At 41.4% G+C, this 18,126-nt stretch overlaps 2 protein-coding genes across 2 annotated transcripts in view; both read left to right on the forward strand.

Annotated features, from left to right (window-relative positions):
• Nucleotides 1–30: 30 nt before the first annotated feature.
• Nucleotides 31–11,428, forward strand: casp8ap2 (caspase 8 associated protein 2). The gene is made up of 10 exons (XM_035679281.1): nt 31–350; nt 1,847–1,921; nt 2,418–2,492; nt 2,671–2,771; nt 3,286–3,360; nt 3,657–3,772; nt 4,026–6,574; nt 7,178–9,995; nt 10,108–10,207; nt 10,305–11,428. Exons 2-10 carry the CDS (start codon nt 1,888–1,890, stop codon nt 10,365–10,367), a joined length of 5,931 nt encoding a protein of 1,976 aa, XP_035535174.1. The 5' UTR covers nt 31–350; nt 1,847–1,887; the 3' UTR covers nt 10,368–11,428.
• A 1,442-nt stretch (nt 11,429–12,870) lies between these two features.
• The window catches only part of cx52.6 (connexin 52.6), a 5,634-nt gene continuing 378 nt past the window's right edge, over nt 12,871–18,126 (forward strand). Inside the window, exon 1 of the mRNA XM_035678836.1 lies at nt 12,871–14,265. Coding sequence (XP_035534729.1) covers nt 12,871–14,265 — 1,395 coding nt within the window. The remainder of the gene's footprint in view (nt 14,266–18,126) is intronic.

Raw genomic sequence — 18,126 nt, forward strand, 5'->3', positions numbered from 1 at the left:
TCGCGGTGTGATGACGCGAACGGGCAGTGACGCCGCCCGGCACAGTGCAACTCTCCCCGCGAGCGGAGCAACTTTCGCTCGTGCTAACGGCCGCATCTGCTTCTATTTAACGCTTGTGTTTGCGCCGTTTGGCTGTGGTAGAATATGAACCGCTGGAGGAGACAGTAAGTCGCGGAACAGTAGGTCTCCTTTAGGGTCGGAGTCCTGTTTGTGGAGTATTTTTTGCAACCGAGGAGGTGCGAGAGCAACAGACCGCGGGAAAATGTCGTTACTTCCTGTGCAGTGAAGTCTTGGCGCGACATTACAGTTGTAAACAACAGGAGGACATATAGCTAACAATACGCAAACAAGTAAGTCAACCAATTCATACACAGCTCACTGTAATATCCTTTTTATGAATGTCAGGCCGGTTACACATTAGCATCCCTGACTTACAGACAGCACTTTTCTCCTTATGGGCTACTTTTATTCATATATTGTAGCAGTTTGATATGAATGTACAGCCGATGGTGGTTTAACCGACCCAAACATTTTTATTAACGACAGTAAAAGGTCTTTTCAGGGTAAGATGACGGTATTTGCAGAAAGAGAGTCGTTTTTCTACAAAATAAGTGTGCTAACCTTAGTGACGGGTGCAGATTTATGTTAGCTTGAAAAGGTAACGTTGTGTAAAATGTCCATCATTATGAAAGTTGGTAAACAGAGGTTAGTTGGGGTTGCCCTTCATTCTGTCGTTTGTACTGTTCAAGAATACATTTCAGTAAACTTTAAGTCGTGTGAGGGTGAAGACTTTCTGATTCTATCAGCTAAAGTTAGCTAATAGTTACAGTAATATTAGCTTGAGGCTGAGCTCAAATGTAGGTCAGGGGCAGAAAGTTCCTAATAGGACAGTATTTAACCCCAGCGGTTAACAGTGGACATTGGAGTGAAACTTAACAGTATTCCAACTCTCAACTCAAGATGTCTTCATTTGTGTCTGCTCAGCTCTGTTGGTGGAAGGCTTTGTTCCTTGCTGTCTTCTTTGTTTGGACAGCAGCTACCTCACTGTGTTAATCATGCCAACAACCCAGTGATTAGCCTCAGTTTATATACTACATATAGTGCTGCTTCAAAATAGGTGAATCGAAATATTATTGAAATCACAATAATGTAAGGTTTTGATGAAGGTAATATTTGTGACAGCATTATAATAAAGTACTGTAGTAGTGCAGAGGTGCCCTAGTCTACAATTTTTTATCTCCAGATTTAAGAAAACCTGTTTGTTTGCTACAGACCCCCAAAAATATCATCATTTTAATATTTTTTTCAGTCAAAATGAATCTTAATAATCATTTTTTACCATATCATGCAGCCCAAGCCAAGGGGAAAATAAATCTCAGAGGACCTAATTTAATCAGTCTGCTGTCATAGAGGACTAAAGAAACCAGATAATAGTACATTTTCCTTAAGAAATGACTCAATTCAAAACCACTGGATCCTTTCCTCATATGAAGGAACCAGTAGCTTATTTTTCTACCTGACCTGCTGACATCTCCACAACTCTAATTTACAACCAAACTTTTCTGTTAAAAACACAGTCACTCTCAAAATATAAGCAACATAAGATATTATACAACATTTTATGGGCTCAGTAGAACTAATAACTGACCTTTCTATAAGCTAGATTGGTGGAATAGCCCCTTAAAGATTTGTCAGCTCTAGGATCAATTGTGGATTTAAAGTTATTGATTGGGGTCTTGCCATCAGCCAGGTGTTAAAGGTTCATCTTCACTGTCTATAAAGTGTGTTCTCTCTGATATCTGTAGACTAGTAATAACTATTGATTTTCCTTTGGCATTGTTGTCAGGAACTCCTTGAGAAACTGAACCACAGTAAACACTTGGAATAATGGAGGACATTGACACATTTGATGCTTCTGGTCGTAAGTATAAGACTATTACATACACTGTTACATTTAGATTATTATATAGTGTATTATGGGCAGTTCTGGTTTGTAATGAAGCCATTTTAGCATATGAAAGATATTGAAGCTGTCTTTATCAGTGGCCCCAGTATTGGTTTGACTATCAGAAATTCATCTTAGAAAAAAACATTTAAATTCTATTGTAAATATTTAAAAACCTGTAATTTTCTACCAATAAATCTATAGATTTTTATTTTTTTCAATATGGACCTAGACATTTTTTTTTACATATACTGTACCTAAAATAAGCCCTTCTTTGCTATTCAGTGCACTATATTTAATTTCTGCAATTTTATTTTATTTTCTTAATTCTAAGAGTGAAATAATGCACTATATAGTACCCAAAATTGCACTAGCTATAGCACTACGTGGGAAATAAATGTGGGAGTGATTTTGGAGATTATAGCTGTAGAACTGATGACGTACATTTGTAATACATTTACAATATCCACAGTCTTGGTCTCTGATGTCAATGAAGATTCTGTGGATATATATGATGGCCTGGATATCAACTCTAGCAGCAATGCAGGTAAAAGTCCTTTTTGAAATAGTTTCACTTTGGACTGCTACAGCAGAATATTATTACTACTCATAATATAATTGTATTTGAATTGAATGCAGGGGAAATTGTCCAGAACAGATTTCTTTTTCCAAAATTCAGATTTTATAATTTATCTTGTTTTTTGTCTTGTTTTGTTTTATTACAGAGAAGTCATCTTCAAATGATTCTCAGCCGAAAGAGTCTATGGATCTTTATGAAGAAATTTTCACAGAGGAACAGCAGAGCAGAGAGTTAGCATACTTGGAGGTGAGCTGCTGTGTTCAGACGTTTTTATTTTAAAGGTGCTTAAATGGGAATGTAGATCAAAGGTTGTTACACAATACTATTGTGGGAAAATAATTTCCCCCTGGGATTATTAAAGTATTTCTGATTCTGATTCTGAATACAAAATAATTGTAACAGGCTCTACTTGGTAGCTTCATATTTCACAAGTGGTTGTATATGAGGGAGAGATTGATGTTAAGATCAATTCTGCATTAACAAATGGAAGGGTGCAAATGTTGCCCTCTGAATAAAGACCCCTGCTGAGTCAACACACGTGACTACTAAACCAATTGTTTGGTTCAGTAAAGACCTAGTAGTGACCTGCAGACCCAGGACAGGGGTGAAAAGCTGCTACCATAGATTTCCCTCTGAATAACAGTCTGGTGTGAATTGTCAAGTACGAAGTGAACACACACATAGAGAGATTATCTAATAAAAAGCTGTCTGTCAGTGTGCCAACTATCTCACAGTCCTCTTTTTCTTTATTTGTTTGTAGTTGAAGTCCAGATTCCAAGCAGCTCAAAACCAAATTAAAGAGTTGCGTAGGAGACTGGAGCAGATGGAGATACAGGTTTGTTGTTTTTTTGTTATTTTTCAGATGTTGAAAAAGGTGAACATTATTGCTTCATTATTATTAAGCCTGGAATTAGCCTGAGATAACTTTTGTTATGAATTGGCGCTGTACAAATAAAATTGAATCAATATATCAGTCAGTATTAGGCACCAACTTGAACTGATCCTGGAATAGGTGGATGAGGAAATGTGGCTATTCCAGTAAAAATGGCTGTCAAAATGCACCTACACTAAAAGCTGAACAGCACTAACATGGTGTGTGTGCTCTCTCTCTCTTTCTCTTTATTGAAACAGAACACAGGGTTAAACACTGAGAACTGCCGTCTTAAAAAGAACATCTCCGCACTGTTACGGACAGCTAGACAGGAGGTGACACGAAAAGATGCTGAGATTCAGAGACTGAACCAACTGTAAGTATTGTTTAAAAAGAACTGTTGACTCACTTTAACACAAGCTACATTAAAAGGGCTATAAGTTAATGAATGTATGAAATATTCCATAACACATTAATCTAACAACTCCAAGTTGGAATTGTAAAAGATAATTTTGGCAGGTAAATTAGGACAAATAGTTTGTTGTTTACATAACAACTCAACTGATTGCATCTATGTTAAACAATTCTTAATCAATTGTAAAAATAAAAAAAATAAATGTTTTTCCCAGTTCAGAGAAAGGTCTCCATCATCATCATCAATCTCACATCAATAATGTGAGGGATCAAAATTTGTCCAGGGGGACCACCACAGGCAGCTCCAAAAGTAGGCCTCCTCCACTACCCTCCGGTCCTCCTCATCCTCTACTACCTTCTGGTCCTCTACCACCCTCTGGTCCTCTACCACCCTCCGGTCCTCCGCTGCCCTCCAGTCTTCCTCCCCCTCTTCCACCTCAACTAGCCACACATCCCAGGGAGGATCGTACTCCAAGGGAACCTCCTCAACCTTCTGTGAAGGAAAGCAATAGTTCCACCTATCAGTCCAGTGGATCTTGTGTGACAAGAGCTTCAAAAGCATCCTCCCACAATCATTCAAAAAGTTCCTCAAGTTGTGATCTAACTGATAAACTGACTGAGCACTCCATTAGCAAATCCAGCAGCTGTTCATCAACCCGACATAGTGAATCACACAAACACAAGTCCAAGCACAGAGAGGAAAAATGTCAAAGTCAAAAACTATCTGAATCAACAGATAGGAGACATAGAACTTGTTCAGATCCCAACAAGGACTGTAATGGTCCTGAGAAAAACAGGTCTCACAAAGCAGACAGAGACAAAGGACGAAGGTATGACTCCAGGTCTTGTAAAAGCAGAAACTACGCAAATGATGAGGGCCACCACAGATCAGAGAGGGCCAAAAGCCCTCCACCAGAGATTTTACATAGTGCAGCTTTCTCTGATGACAAGAAAGGGAGAAGTCGAGAACAGAGACCAGATAAAGCCAAAATATCCACATCAGACTCTGAACATAGTGCAGCTTACAGCTCTAAGGAGGGCTACAGCCGAGATCATAGGAAAATCACAACTAGTGACGGACATATCAGAAGGTCAAACTCAAAGGACAGTAAAAAGTCTTCTTCAAACAAACATGCCGAGTGCTACAGTGATTCCTCCAAAGAGAGGGAAGGGGATAAACTGTCAAAGGATTATCAAAGGAAGGAGAATAGACGACGTGAAGATGAAATCAGCAGAAAGCATGAGAGGAGCAGTCTGTCAAAGACAAGCAGAGAACGTGAGAAGCAGAGATCAAAAGAATCAGATCACGGTAGAGGGGATGCCTGTAGTAAGGAAAGAAAAGACAAAACACAAGATGCCTTAAAAATATCATCCGAAGAACCAAATATCACAGAGAAAATCTCTGTGGAGGAAAACAGTCCAAACAGAAAACTGTGTTTCATGGAAACATTGAATCTAACTCTTTCACCAATGAAGAAGCCAGTGTTGCCCACCAATGCCAACCATGGTGACCTCACACCAGTGGACAAGGTCGTTGAAAACAGAACAGATGACGAGAGTTCGCAACCTAACGTTGAAGACATGTGTGTGATTGATGAAGTCAACAGCAGTGAATTAGAAGCAGGGTTAGAAGATGTTGCAGAGCAATCTCCAGATATCACCAAATCTCCAGATTCAGAAAAGACGCATAAGAGATCTGACGATGCGAAAGATGTCCAGGAGAGGGATAAAAACCAGAGTGAAACTCCTGCAGACTATTCAGTCCAAACTACCTCAGACCATTACCAACACCTAAAAACTGCAGAGAATCAGATGACTGTGCATCTCACACCAAAATCCCCAGAGAGTAGTTCTCAAAAAGCAACGGATGAAAAGTTGACCCTTTTAAAAAATGAGGACAAAACCAAACTGGCCTCAAACAGCCGGTTAGATGAATGTGGACCTCTGGAGGCTACAGATGGTGTCAGTGATACATTTGGAAGCATTTATAAACTGCACACAAGCAATTCTTTACAAAAGGTAAACTCTGGAAATAGTACTGATCAATCTGTTCCTGCATCCGTTGTGCTTGATTCAAGTGTAGAACTGAAGTTTAAAGCTTCTAAAACTGCAGTAAAGAAAAGCCTCCCTGTGGATCCAGTCAAAGAAGACACAGCTGCTTCACCCTCAAGGGAAGGTCCTGTATTTGATGTTTCTGACAAAGCCAATCCAGAAAGTCATCTAATTTCACCCACTATCCTACCTCAGGACTGTAAGCAAGGGCCGTGTCCTCCTGCTTCCAGTTCCATTCACGAGAAAGATGCTTGTCATACACAAGCTGGTCCTGCAGATACAGATGCTGTATCCAGTACAATAAGCCTGGAATCATTGCCACAAGAAGGGCTGAGTCTTCCCGAGGCTATTTACATTTTAACACAGACAAATGAAGATGCCAGTGACAGCAGTAGCATCACAACTGAGCCAAGTTCTTCTACGGGCTGTATCGCAGTGTCCAAAGTCAGCAGTACAACAGAGGAGACAGCAGTGCCAGAGAAGCGCAGTGACCTCACGTTCACCCCAAAGAAGAGCTTCAGTCCTGGAAAGAGTCACGAGCCTTCCAGTTCTAGGCCATTGCTCCATGATGAGGACTCCATGATGCGCACACTGAGCAATCTAAAGAGAATCCCTGATGCTATAAGCCCTCTGAGGAGCCCAATACGGATAACCAAGAGAAGTCATCTCCATGTTCATGGCAAGCCAGGCCACGTCAAGAGCCTTCAGAAAGGTAAAGTTGGCCTGATTATTAAGTGGTTGTAGTTGCTAGTAATTTTATCTTGTGTTAAGTTTCTAATTTTTTCTTAAGCAGACATTATTTTTGTGGAGCTCATTTTTATCCCTTGATAAAGGTTGCATTCAGTCATTATCTTGACAGACTGGTTCAGAATTTAACTACTAATCTAATCTAATCTAATCTACTCATAATGGCAAATTGAGGTTGTATGTGTATGTCGCGCATACATAGAATTTTTCATTTGGACAGATACTGATAGATCAAATATTTAATGGTAGTTTGAATTGGCCTGGCCGAAAAAACAATAGCAATATTAGGGCTGCACAATTAATTCAAATATTATTGAAATCACAATATGCAAATTTTTGATAAAGGTAAAATGTGTGACAAAACAGCATTATAATGAAGTACTGTACAGCTGAAGAGATACCCCGGCCTACAAATCTTGTTCTCCAAATTTAGCATCTCATAAGATACAGATTATTGACAAGATAGGTAGCTCAAAATACCGAGGCATTTTAACCGTAATTATAAGATGCTATCATAATTCCTAGAAAATGTTTATATAAACTTGTTTTTTTTCTCTGTCCTGTGCAGAGTTCTCCAGCACAGCTGTTGATGCTAACTCAAAGAAGTTGGATGTAAACAAAGAAAACAAATATCCGGGTTCTCCTGCAAACCATGACGCGCAAAACTTGGTGGACAAGGTATCCGACCCGGCCTCAAGTCTCTCTGACCCTGAACTGGAGGAAGGGGAAATTATAAGTGAGAGTGATGAGATGGCTGCAAGTTCTCCCATTCCTGCAACCAAGAGGGCAAAGCTGGAACGGCCTGTCAGAAATAAACCAAGTCCTAAGACTGTTTTAAAGAGGACATCCGAAGAAAGGTGTGTTGCAGCAAATGAAACGGCTGGTGTATCAACACGGAGTCCAAAGAGTCGTTTTAAAACGGTTTGTCCCGCAGCAACCAAAGCTTCTTTTTCCACCATAGAGGAAGTAATGGAGTTATTCAAGCTGGTTCGAACTGAGATCCGAAAAAAGTACATGAAGCTTCATAAAACCTTTCCCAGGAAGAGCTTCTATGGGGTAATGGACAATTTCCAGGAGTCTTTTTTAGAATTTGTAGATGGTGCTAACTTTGGTCAGATATGCAGTCAGGAATGCGAGCTGAGACCCAAGCTGAAGAAACTGATTGTGTCTGTGTTTAACAAAGTATCAAATAATGGTATTGTGAAACGCATCTTTGAACAGCAAGCAGTTGATCTGAAACAAAAGTTGTGGGACTTTGTGGATGTCCAGGTTGAGTACTTGTTTAGGGACGTTTACACGACACTGCAGAGCCATTGCAAACCAACAAGAGCTCAGGCTGAGGACAATAGGCCCAGTGAAAATAACAAAGTGTCTAGACATCCTTCGGCAAAGAAGCCACAGTGTCAACAAAAGGAGGCACAGTCAGCTCCGACCAGCCTGCGTCGAATCAAGCCTTGCACTGTGGTGCCTTACAAAACAGGCCTTGGAAGCAGAGGCAAAGATATCAGAATCACACATGTGGAAAAAGACAGGAAAGTTGACCAGCATCAAAAAAATTGCCCAAATACACAAACTGTGGTCGACTTCCTACCTCCTAAAAATATTCCTTCAACTCCAGAGAAAAATAGCATATCTTCTTTGGTTGTCTCTCAAAATGGCTCTTTGCTTGACAGAACAGACTTTGAGCTACTAACAGAACAGCAAGCCTCCAGTTTAACGTTCAACCTGGTGAGAGACTCTCAAATGGGAGAAATCTTTAAGTGTCTCCTGCAAGGATCTGACTTATTAGAAAACAACGGCATCGCTGGAGACAACACAGCCTGGTCCCTCGGTACACCAAGGAAGGACGGAGAGAGACTGCTCAGTATCACTACACCAACTAAATTTGACTCTCCATCTAAACTTCTTTCCCCATTAAAATTCGAGACTCCCTCCAAACTTGTCGCAACATGGTCTAGCATTTCACCTCGCAAGATGTCGTCTCCACGGTCCAAAGATCAAATCCCACTGAACCCCGCTTTCTTTGATGAAAGTTGCTTGTTAGAAGTACCATCAGAGAATAGAGCAATGCTGCAGTCCGGCTTGGCTTCACAGAGGTCGTATTCCATTCTAGCTGAAGATCTGGCTGTCTCCCTCACCATTCCATCACCTCTCAAGTCAGACAGCCATCTCAGCTTCCTACAGCCATCAAGCATGCACATCATGTCCACTCCAGACAGCGTCATCAGCGCTCACATAAGTGAGGACGCTCTGCTAGATGGGGAAGATGCTACAGAACAGGACATTCACCTGGCCCTTGACACCGACAACTCTAGCTGTGACTCCAGCTGCAGCGTGGCCTCAGAAGAGCTTGCCACGCCCTTCGTATTCAAGCCTGACCTGCTCATGCAGGCACTAGTGATGGAGAAGTCCAACGATCATTTCATTGTAAAGATTCGTCAGGCAGCCACAGACGCAGATACCACGCTCACCGCTGATGACAGCTTAAGTAAAACACTAACGGAGGGAGATCAGCAACATGGAGAAGGTGGTGTGGCAAGTCAAGAAAGTCAAGCAAAAGCTGTTTTGTCAGACAAGTCACAGAAAAGTACTGCTTCAAATTCTGTACCTTCAGTGAACAACCAGTCCAACCTTGCTGAAAGGTCTGGGATCTGTCAGGCTGCAACCAGTGCAGATACCCATCTCACTCAAGATGAGAACTTGACACTAACAAAAGATCCACCCCACAAAAAAGAAGATGAGTCAACTCAACAAAATACCTCAAAAGTTTGTTTTTCGCATGATTTACAGTCCCCCAAAAATCTGCCTCAAACTACTCTTTCAAATAACAGTTTGCACGGTGATTCTCAAAACTCTGATCAGTCCTTTGGGCAGATCAGCCAGGCAACCAGCAGAGAAGGAATCACAGCCACTGCAGAAGTGAGCGCAAGTCAAACACGCCACAGAGAAAAAGACATGACATCCCAACAAAGTCCCTCAATAGCTATTTTATCTGATTCAGACAACAGCCCACATCAGTCTGCCGAAGGCTCCAGAACAAAAACAAGACAAGTGTTGCTGACACGTGTCGGAGATGAAATGGAGGTGTCAGAATCAGAGAAAAGTCTCACCGTTGCAAAGGGGGAGGAGAAGTCTCACCATTGCAGCACATCAGAGAAAGACAAAAGGGATTGTGGCAGAGGTAGAAAACGGAAGAACCACCAAGAGAAATCAAAAGCCAAGCGTCCCAGAAAGGAGGAAGAGGAGATTGCAGAAGAGGTGATTGTGTCTAACTACAAGAGAGATGATAGTGAATCCAAATCCTCCCCAGCATCTCTGTCCCCCAACAGTCTCTATGCCAAGAATGTCATCAGGAAGAAGGGCGAGGTGGTGATATCATGGACCAGGTCAGTAGTTGGTGCTCAGTTGAATCACTCCCCCTCCCCAGGAATTTGTAAATAAGAGATCTGATATATGTTAAACCATCCTCATTATTTGCATTGGTTTGCCATTTTCCAGAGATGAAGATCGTGCAATTCTGGTCGAGCTAAAGACAAAAGGTGCCTCACGTGAGACTTTCTCTGCCTTGTCAGAGAAACTTGATAAGCCATCAGGGCAGGTAAGTTCATGTTTTTTCTCACATGACTGTGCAAGCTGTAGTGAAGGAGCATATAATAACTGTAATAACATATAATATACCGTTTTTCTTTTCTCAGATTGCTCACAGATTTTACCAGCTCATGAAGATTTTTAAGAAGCAGGAGAAGATGGACACTTGATCACTTTGTGTGCAAGCAAATAGCTCTTGTATTAGAATATTTACACACATACTGTGGCACGAACACAGGTAGGTAGGCTGCTATTCATGTGACAGTGCACAAAGATGTGAACGCAAGGTGGCTGAGTGGGTCCCGCAATAAATGCCCATATATGCTACTCTTTCCACCAAGATCTGGAGCCCTGTGTACTCCAGCCATCAGCTGGGTAGACATATGGGCAGCAGTTTTAGCAAAACTTTGTTTCTCAAAGGAAGGTCAGAAATTAAGTTACTGTCTGTGAAGGTATTATGTTCTGAATATTTAATGGTACCTTTTCATATGGTTCAAAAATAATTCAGATTGATGTAAACGATGAAATATCCATTTAAAATACAGTTAACATCAGTGTTATTGGTATTGTTTTTCATGCACTTTTTGGTTTGTAAGAATCCACACTGCAGTCACTACTTGGTGCTGGATATTTCCTGATGTCTGGTCCTCACAAAAGCATATAACTTCATTCTCAGAGCAGCATCTATACAGGCTTTGCTTTCTCTGCCTTTGCAGATATTCTCAACAAGTCCTCAAGCTAATCTTAGGTCTAGTCCTAAACTTGTGTTTTTCTCAAAACAGTGGGGGAAAAACTGCCTTTGGACCTGGATCATTCCAGTTTCTAGTGCAAGTACGCTCAAATGTTTTTAAATGAAGTGACAATTTTAGTTCTTAAAAGTAGTAGATGCTGACTGGAAACAATTTGAAGCATCACCCATCAGTAGACCTTGAGTTATGGGACTGATAGGTTGTGCTTTTTATTATAATTTTGTTTGTGACATTTGAATCTTCTTTTAATGGATATATTTGTATATGGGTGGGGGGCGGGGTGTGGGGTGCTTGATGGAAGGTTGTTAAAATGTTTACATGTCCAATTCATGAACGGGACATTTATCTCTGTTAATACAAATGGATCTGTTGGCCTTAATGGCTTTTTGTTTGACTCATCCTATTGCATATAAACAGCATGGAATGCAATATTGTGTATATTGTGTGTAATTCTTTACTGAAAATAAAGTTTTATTTATTTATGCTGGTGTCTATTCTATTTTATAAGTGTATTAACAAAATTATACAAGTATTATAAAGAGGAATAAAATATCTATTCCAGTTTGTGCTAACGGAAGATAATCAGTGAGGCAGCACCATATACTGTGTCACCATGACACAAATATTCATGAAGTGCATGGAAATCGAGGTCAGTGCCTAGGGCTGCTGTTTGTAACTCAGTAGCACAGCAGTCAGTGACATGAAGTGGAGGACAGAGATAAACCTGATGCTAGAATTAGAGCCAAACTGATACATATATCGACCTATCATCTATCTGATACATACACCTAGGTATGTGATGATAGATTCTATCATCACATACCTAGGTGTATGTGTTATCCAATATGTGCTGATATTAAAACAAAAACAATGCCTATAGTCATATGTTGGTGTCACTAAACACTTTATCCAGCAGAGTGTGCTGTGATTTACAATACTGTGGCAAGCTCCACAGAGTAGGAGAGAAAAAGCATAAAATCCCAGCATTCAAAATCCTAAAGTAAAAGTACAGTATTATGAAAGTAAAATGTCCTTTCTAACTTATGATTCTATCTGACATTATTAGATTAATGCATCAATGTCAGAGCAACTGTTTACTGTTGGCTGCTCGATGTGGAGCTATTTAAAGGTCCAGTGTGTAACATTGAGGAGGATCTATAGTCAGAAATGCAATATAATATTCATAGCTATGTTTTCATTAGTGTATAATCGCCTGAAAATAAGAAACATGTTTTTGTTACCTTAGAATGAGCTGTTTTTATTTACAGACGCATCACATTTTTCCCTCTGAGATGTAGATGGGTGGTACGGTCTAGCTCTCAGTTGTTTTTTTCAGTTCATCCTGAAGGTGTTGAGGTGTTAGATGGGGTTGAGCTCAAGGATCTGTGCAGAACATTCAGGTTCTTCCACAGCAAACTGGGAAAACTATTTCTTAATGGAGCTGGCAGGAGACAAACACAAACTGTAGACACAAGGTTGAAAGCACACTATTGCACGCTTTGTACTTTATAAGCAAGAAAGTTGAACACATTGTGCATGGCTGTGTATTGACATCTCAGTTGGTGCTATTTCCAGTGTAGTGTCCTGTTAAAAGGCGCGGGATGAAATAACCTTGGGGCATTATAGCACCATGTGGTGGATCAATGGCTTCAAACCGGGAGTCCTAGTTTGCAACAGCATTGAAATAGTGTCAGCTACACTGCACAGTGGGGACTTGTCTCTCTTCAAGGGACGACAAACGAGCCCTGATGTCGCCCCAAATCAATCTGCTCTTTTATAATGGCTTTTTGCTGAGGCACATGAGACAAGGACCCTAGAAAACTTGTAAGTAAAACCATTTTTATTGCATTTTTACTCTCCATTCAATGAAAAGTACAAACCGCTACAAATTTATTCATTGACAGATATAATAATATGACAGAAGATGGGGGATTGGAACTTATTAGGGAGTATTTTAGAAGAGGTCCACATTCATTCCACCATCGTGGGGAAGATCTGGCTCACCATCCTCTTCATTTTCCGAATGCTTGTGCTCGGCGTTGCGGCTGAGGACGTCTGGGATGATGAGCAGAGTGAGTTTGTTTGCAACACGGAGCAACCGGGCTGCAAGAATGTCTGCTACGACCAGGCTTTCCCCATCTCCCTCATCCGCTACTGGGTCCTACAGATCATCTTCGTGTCCTCTCCCTCGCTGGTCTACATGGGCCACGCATTGTACCGTTTGAGGACCCTTGAGAAGGAGAGGCACAGAAAGAAAGCCTGCCTTAAAGCTGAGTTGGAGGGGACAGACCCAGTCCAGGAGGACCATAAGAGAATTGAGCGAGAGCTCAGGAAACTAGATGAACAGAGGAAAGTAAGGAAAGCTCCCCTTAGAGGCTCTTTGCTGCGCACATATGTTTTCCATATCTTAACCAGATCTGTGGTGGAGGTGGGTTTCATCATAGGTCAGTGTGCCCTGTACGGCATTGGACTGTCTCCTCTGTACAAATGTGAGAGGCTGCCATGCCCCAACAGCGTTGACTGCTTTGTGTCAAGGCCAACAGAGAAGAACATTTTCATGGTTTTCATGCTGGTTATTGCTGGAGTTTCTTTATTCCTCAACCTCCTGGAGATTTTCCATCTGGGGGTTAAGGAGATCAAGCAAAGCTTGTATGGATACAAATACGGAGACGATGACAGTGTGTACAGGTCGAAGAAAAACTCCATGGTGCAGCAGGTTTGTGTGCTCACTAACTCCTCACCACAAAGACTGATGCAGCTCACACAGATGACCTGCTCTGTTGTGTCTGATCCTCACGGGGAGAACCTGCCTTTGAATTTGGCTCCTCAGAATCCGGAGAGGTCCCACAGCTCCAACCAGCAGCCTGCACAGAAGTACCTGTCAAGCCAAGCAGACATCCAGGGTCTCCAGCAGCTGGGGGCTGTGGAGCGGCGCTACACTCTGGACAACAAGAACCCCTCATGCAGCAGCGATGAGTCAAATGGACCTCACAGCTCGGTCCAGCCGCAGTACGCGGGACCGCGACCCACACTCATGGCCGGCCACATGGAGATCCCAGCAGCCTTGAGGAACCCACAGAGGAAGCAAAGCAGAGTGAGTGCTTGTAAGGAGCTCAGTGACATGAGCGATTCTCCGGAAAGCGACCATTACCCCACAGCCAGGAAGTGCAGTTTTATGTCCCGAGGAATGTCGGAAGACAAGCTGGCCACTGACAGCACCGATTCTCAGAGTGGAACAGACATCGAAGCCCAGCACCTCAACCAGGGAGAGAGTCCAATGACCCCACCGCCACCAGCCAGTGGGAGGAGGATGTCCATGGTGAGTACAGAAAATGATCATCCAATCACGTTTTATCTGAAGCCTCTAAAGCAACAAATGTTCCTACTAGGCTATATGGTGAGTAGAACTGAATATATACATGAAGTTGCTACCATCTATTTAAAGTATTACTTCACACAAAGCTGAAAAGCAGTGTCACTTATAGAAGATGTACAATGCCTAAATAAAACCAAATCAAACAAATAAATAAAGTGAATACAATTACACACTGTCATATGCAGTGTTGGGGGCTGTTACTCAAAATAAGTCATGTATTACACATTACTTGTGACTTTTTTATAGCAACTTTACTTTGCACTACATTATTTTTGCGTTACTTTGCACCATTGCAGTACAGTAGCAGGCTTATCTGACATGTTTATCACTGAAGCAGTGGTTTTACCTTATGAGGAGGAGTCTCTCAAACTGTCAGGTAACCTGTTCTTCCTTGGAATCTGCACAAGACTGCCAAGGCTGAGAGCCTCTCTACGGGCACATTAGATGCTGTGTTGATTTTCACTGATATTGTAGGCAAACTGTTTAGGATCCCCATCTCTGACCCAGACTTCAGTGATGTAGTTAAAGGAAGAAGTCCCCCAGGAGATTGCTGACATGATTGTTTGATTAGTAACTGTAATGTGATTACTGAATTTAGGAACAGTAATATGTTACGTTACTGTGTCATACCGTCTTATGTAGTTCCTTTTCATGTATGGCATGTATCAGCTTGTGTCAGTGACACTCAGCTCTGCCCCTAGACTGTGATTAGACAGCTAATGCCACTGCTTTGCATTTAGTATTGACAGGTCTTTACTGCTCTCTGCTGGACAACACTGACATGTAATACACTTCTCCACTTGATTTTAATGTAGCATAAACAATTCATGCCAAAATGAACGACTGCATTCAATTGTTAAAGACGGTAGCTTAACATGTTTTCCATTTGATAATGACATAATGATTATTATGATCATAATACACACTATAACAATGTGTATTTAACTTTGTTTCTGTTTGATTTATTTTTATTTAGGCATTTTAAGACTTCCATATTCACTGCCCTCTCCCCCTCTCTTAAGTCTGTCTAGCCACACTCAGCTGGATGTGGTCAAAAGTGTGCTCTATTGCACCTGTAACCACACCCACCAGTGATGTCACAGTGTACTGACACACTTTGGAGCAGCAAGTTAAACTACTGGAGGTCAGAAAAAAAGAAAAGAAATGATAACAAAATGTTTTTTCTCACTTACCTCTGGTGGTATCCAGCACCATAAACAAAAATCCATTCACCTCCTTTGTGTTGTGACAGGCAAAAATCTCTAAGATACGCCCTGCATAACATTCAAGCACTAGAATTGGCCAGGTGCCCATGCTTTTCAGGTGACATACAGGAAGTTAATTTTAAAAAAAGCTTTATATGTAGCATAAAAAGCAATAATGTCCAATTATAGCTGCAAAGCAGTGGTGGATGAGTGGGTTATTTATTGGATCTATATCTGGGAGACTGGGGTTCAACTCCTGTGAGAAGGTTTTACACTTACCATTTTAGTTTTTTAAAGTTATCTTCAATTTTCAGTCACAGTTTGGTTAGGTTTAGGTTTAGGTTAGGTGTACTGTTCCACTAGAGGTAAGTGAGAAAATGTGTTTTTTTATTTTATTTAGTTGAACTAGCCCTCTAAATAATTCAAATCACTTATAACAAAATTCTACCGCTCTGTTTTTCCACCAAATCTGGTCTTCAGTCTTTTACACCACATTCCTTTTTATTGATCTAGTCTCTACTCAAGATTTAAATCAGTCACACACAAACACACCAGCAGTTGCAGATTAAGGTAGTCATGGGCCCCTAGGCTACAGTTTTTCTAGCAGAGAAGTCCTTAATGAGGCTGGTAAAATCCTATTTGTGCAGAATCTCACTTTTGATGGACATCAGGGACAGGTGATTCAGTCTGTTTTGGCTCATTGTGGATCTCAGTCTATAAAAACAAGGATTCCCACCCGGTCGGATCATCCGATAATCAGATAGTTTGCGGTTCGATCCCTGGCTCCTCTCACTGCATGTTGTCAGAAGACTGGAAAAGCGTTATACACCGATCAGCCAAAACATTATGACCACCTGCCTATTATTGTGTAAGTCCACCTTTTGCCGCCAAAACAGCCCTGACCTGTCGAGGCATGGACTACACTAGACCTCTGAAGGGGTGCTGTGGTATCTGACACCAACACATTAGCAGCAGATCCTTTAAGTCCTATAAGTTGTGAGGTGAGGCCTCCATGGATTGGACTTGTTTGTCTAGCACATCCCACAGATGCTCAGTTGGATTGAACTTCAGGGAATTTGGAAGCCAAGTCAACACCTTGAACTTGTTGTGTTCCTCAAACCATTCCTGTACCATTTTTGCTTTGTGGCTCATTATCCTGCTGAAAGAGGCCACTGCCATCAGGGAATACCGTTTTCATGAAAGAGTGTACATGGTCTGTAACAATGCTTAGGTAGGTGGTAAGTAACATTCACATGAGCACAGGGTTAATAGTTTCACTATTTGCCAGTTTTCTTTTATACAGGGTTTTAGAGAAGTACCTATTTGGGTGTTTGTATTATCCCAGCATGCAGAGTCCGAGCTATAGGTAGCGAGCCTCTCCGCAGCAACAGGTGAGGCCGTCATGGGTGTGGTGGCTGGAACATAATGGCTGACTCCCTGGGTGTTAGTACTACAACATACCGATGTTTCATGTGGTCAGACTCCTTATCAGTCTTACCTGTTAGCTTGGTGTCTTTGTCATGGCTCGGGCTAACTGCAGCTAGTTTCTACCGCGTCAACATTAACCATTAGCCTGGTGTCCTGTTCTTAACCAGAAGACGATACAGCAGATTTGAAAATTCCTGACAATTTAGGAATTTGTAACGTTAGACCTTGGTCACTCTTTTGTTTCAGCCATTGTGCTTTTGTTTTTTGTGCTCATATTTTCTTTCTGACATTTTGCCACTATGCTGTTCAATTGCAGCAACTGAAGTATTTAAAAACAAAACGGACCTCATGAGTCTGGTAGCTGATTATAGTTGAAAGTGCCCCATATCTACCCAATAAGCTGTTTACATTTAAGATGGACAACATGACAGCTTTTCTAAAACCGAAGCCAAAACACCTCTGGTGGCGAAAATTTTAAGTACATGATAAATACATTCTTCCTAACAATGGTTTCTGTCGTTTTAGGTCTTGTGGTTCTTTAATCCCTTGAAAACTTGTCAGACTGTCAGTGTGTGGGATCAAGGTAAAGATTGCAGTCCGGTGGTATTTCTACAGCGTCAGAAGCACAAGTCCGAACTACTGCGCCAGAATAAAAAAAAACTAAGTAAAGGGTTAGCAACAGCTAGCATAAACTACTGTGAATGATGCGTCTCAATCAGTAAGAAAATTAGTGCAGTTTCACAGACTCCCACTCAAAGTGGAGCCTGGGGAAGGTGGGTCGGAGTCCTCTGATTAGAGGGCATTAACTGTTTTTTTATAGAAATGTTATGATGTAAGGTAGTCCCAAACTATCCACTCTATGTCAGCATTGGACCTAAAGGTTCAGGGTGATTTAAAACAGTAGAGGGAATATTGAGACATTTCTAACCCACAAAATGCAGATTTTCATACATTTAAGTCATATAATTCAGTTTACAACTCAGAAAACACATTTCAGAGTGAACTACCTCTTTACCTCAGGGGCGGCTGTGGCTCAGAGGTAGAGAGGGTCATCCACTAATTGATCCCCAGCTCCTCTCACTGCATGTCGAAGTATCCTTGATCAAGATACTGAACCCCAAATTGCTTACAATGCTGTGCATCAGTGTGTGAGTGTGTGTGAATGATTAGT

This window comes from Morone saxatilis, unplaced genomic scaffold (genome assembly GCF_004916995.1).
Source record: "Morone saxatilis isolate NCDOM2014 unplaced genomic scaffold, NCSU_SB_2.0 Contig7, whole genome shotgun sequence".
NCBI classification, from domain to species: Eukaryota; Metazoa; Chordata; class Actinopteri; family Moronidae; genus Morone; species Morone saxatilis.

Coding starts and splice junctions, on each gene's coding strand:
- casp8ap2 (XM_035679281.1), top strand. CDS start 1,888: ATGGAGGACATTGACACATTTGATGCTTCTGGTC. Junction 1,922..2,417: donor CACATTTGATGCTTCTGGTC/GTAAGTATAAGA, acceptor CAATATCCACAG/TCTTGGTCTCTGATGTCAAT. Junction 6,575..7,177: donor CGTCAAGAGCCTTCAGAAAG/GTAAAGTTGGCC, acceptor TGTCCTGTGCAG/AGTTCTCCAGCACAGCTGTT.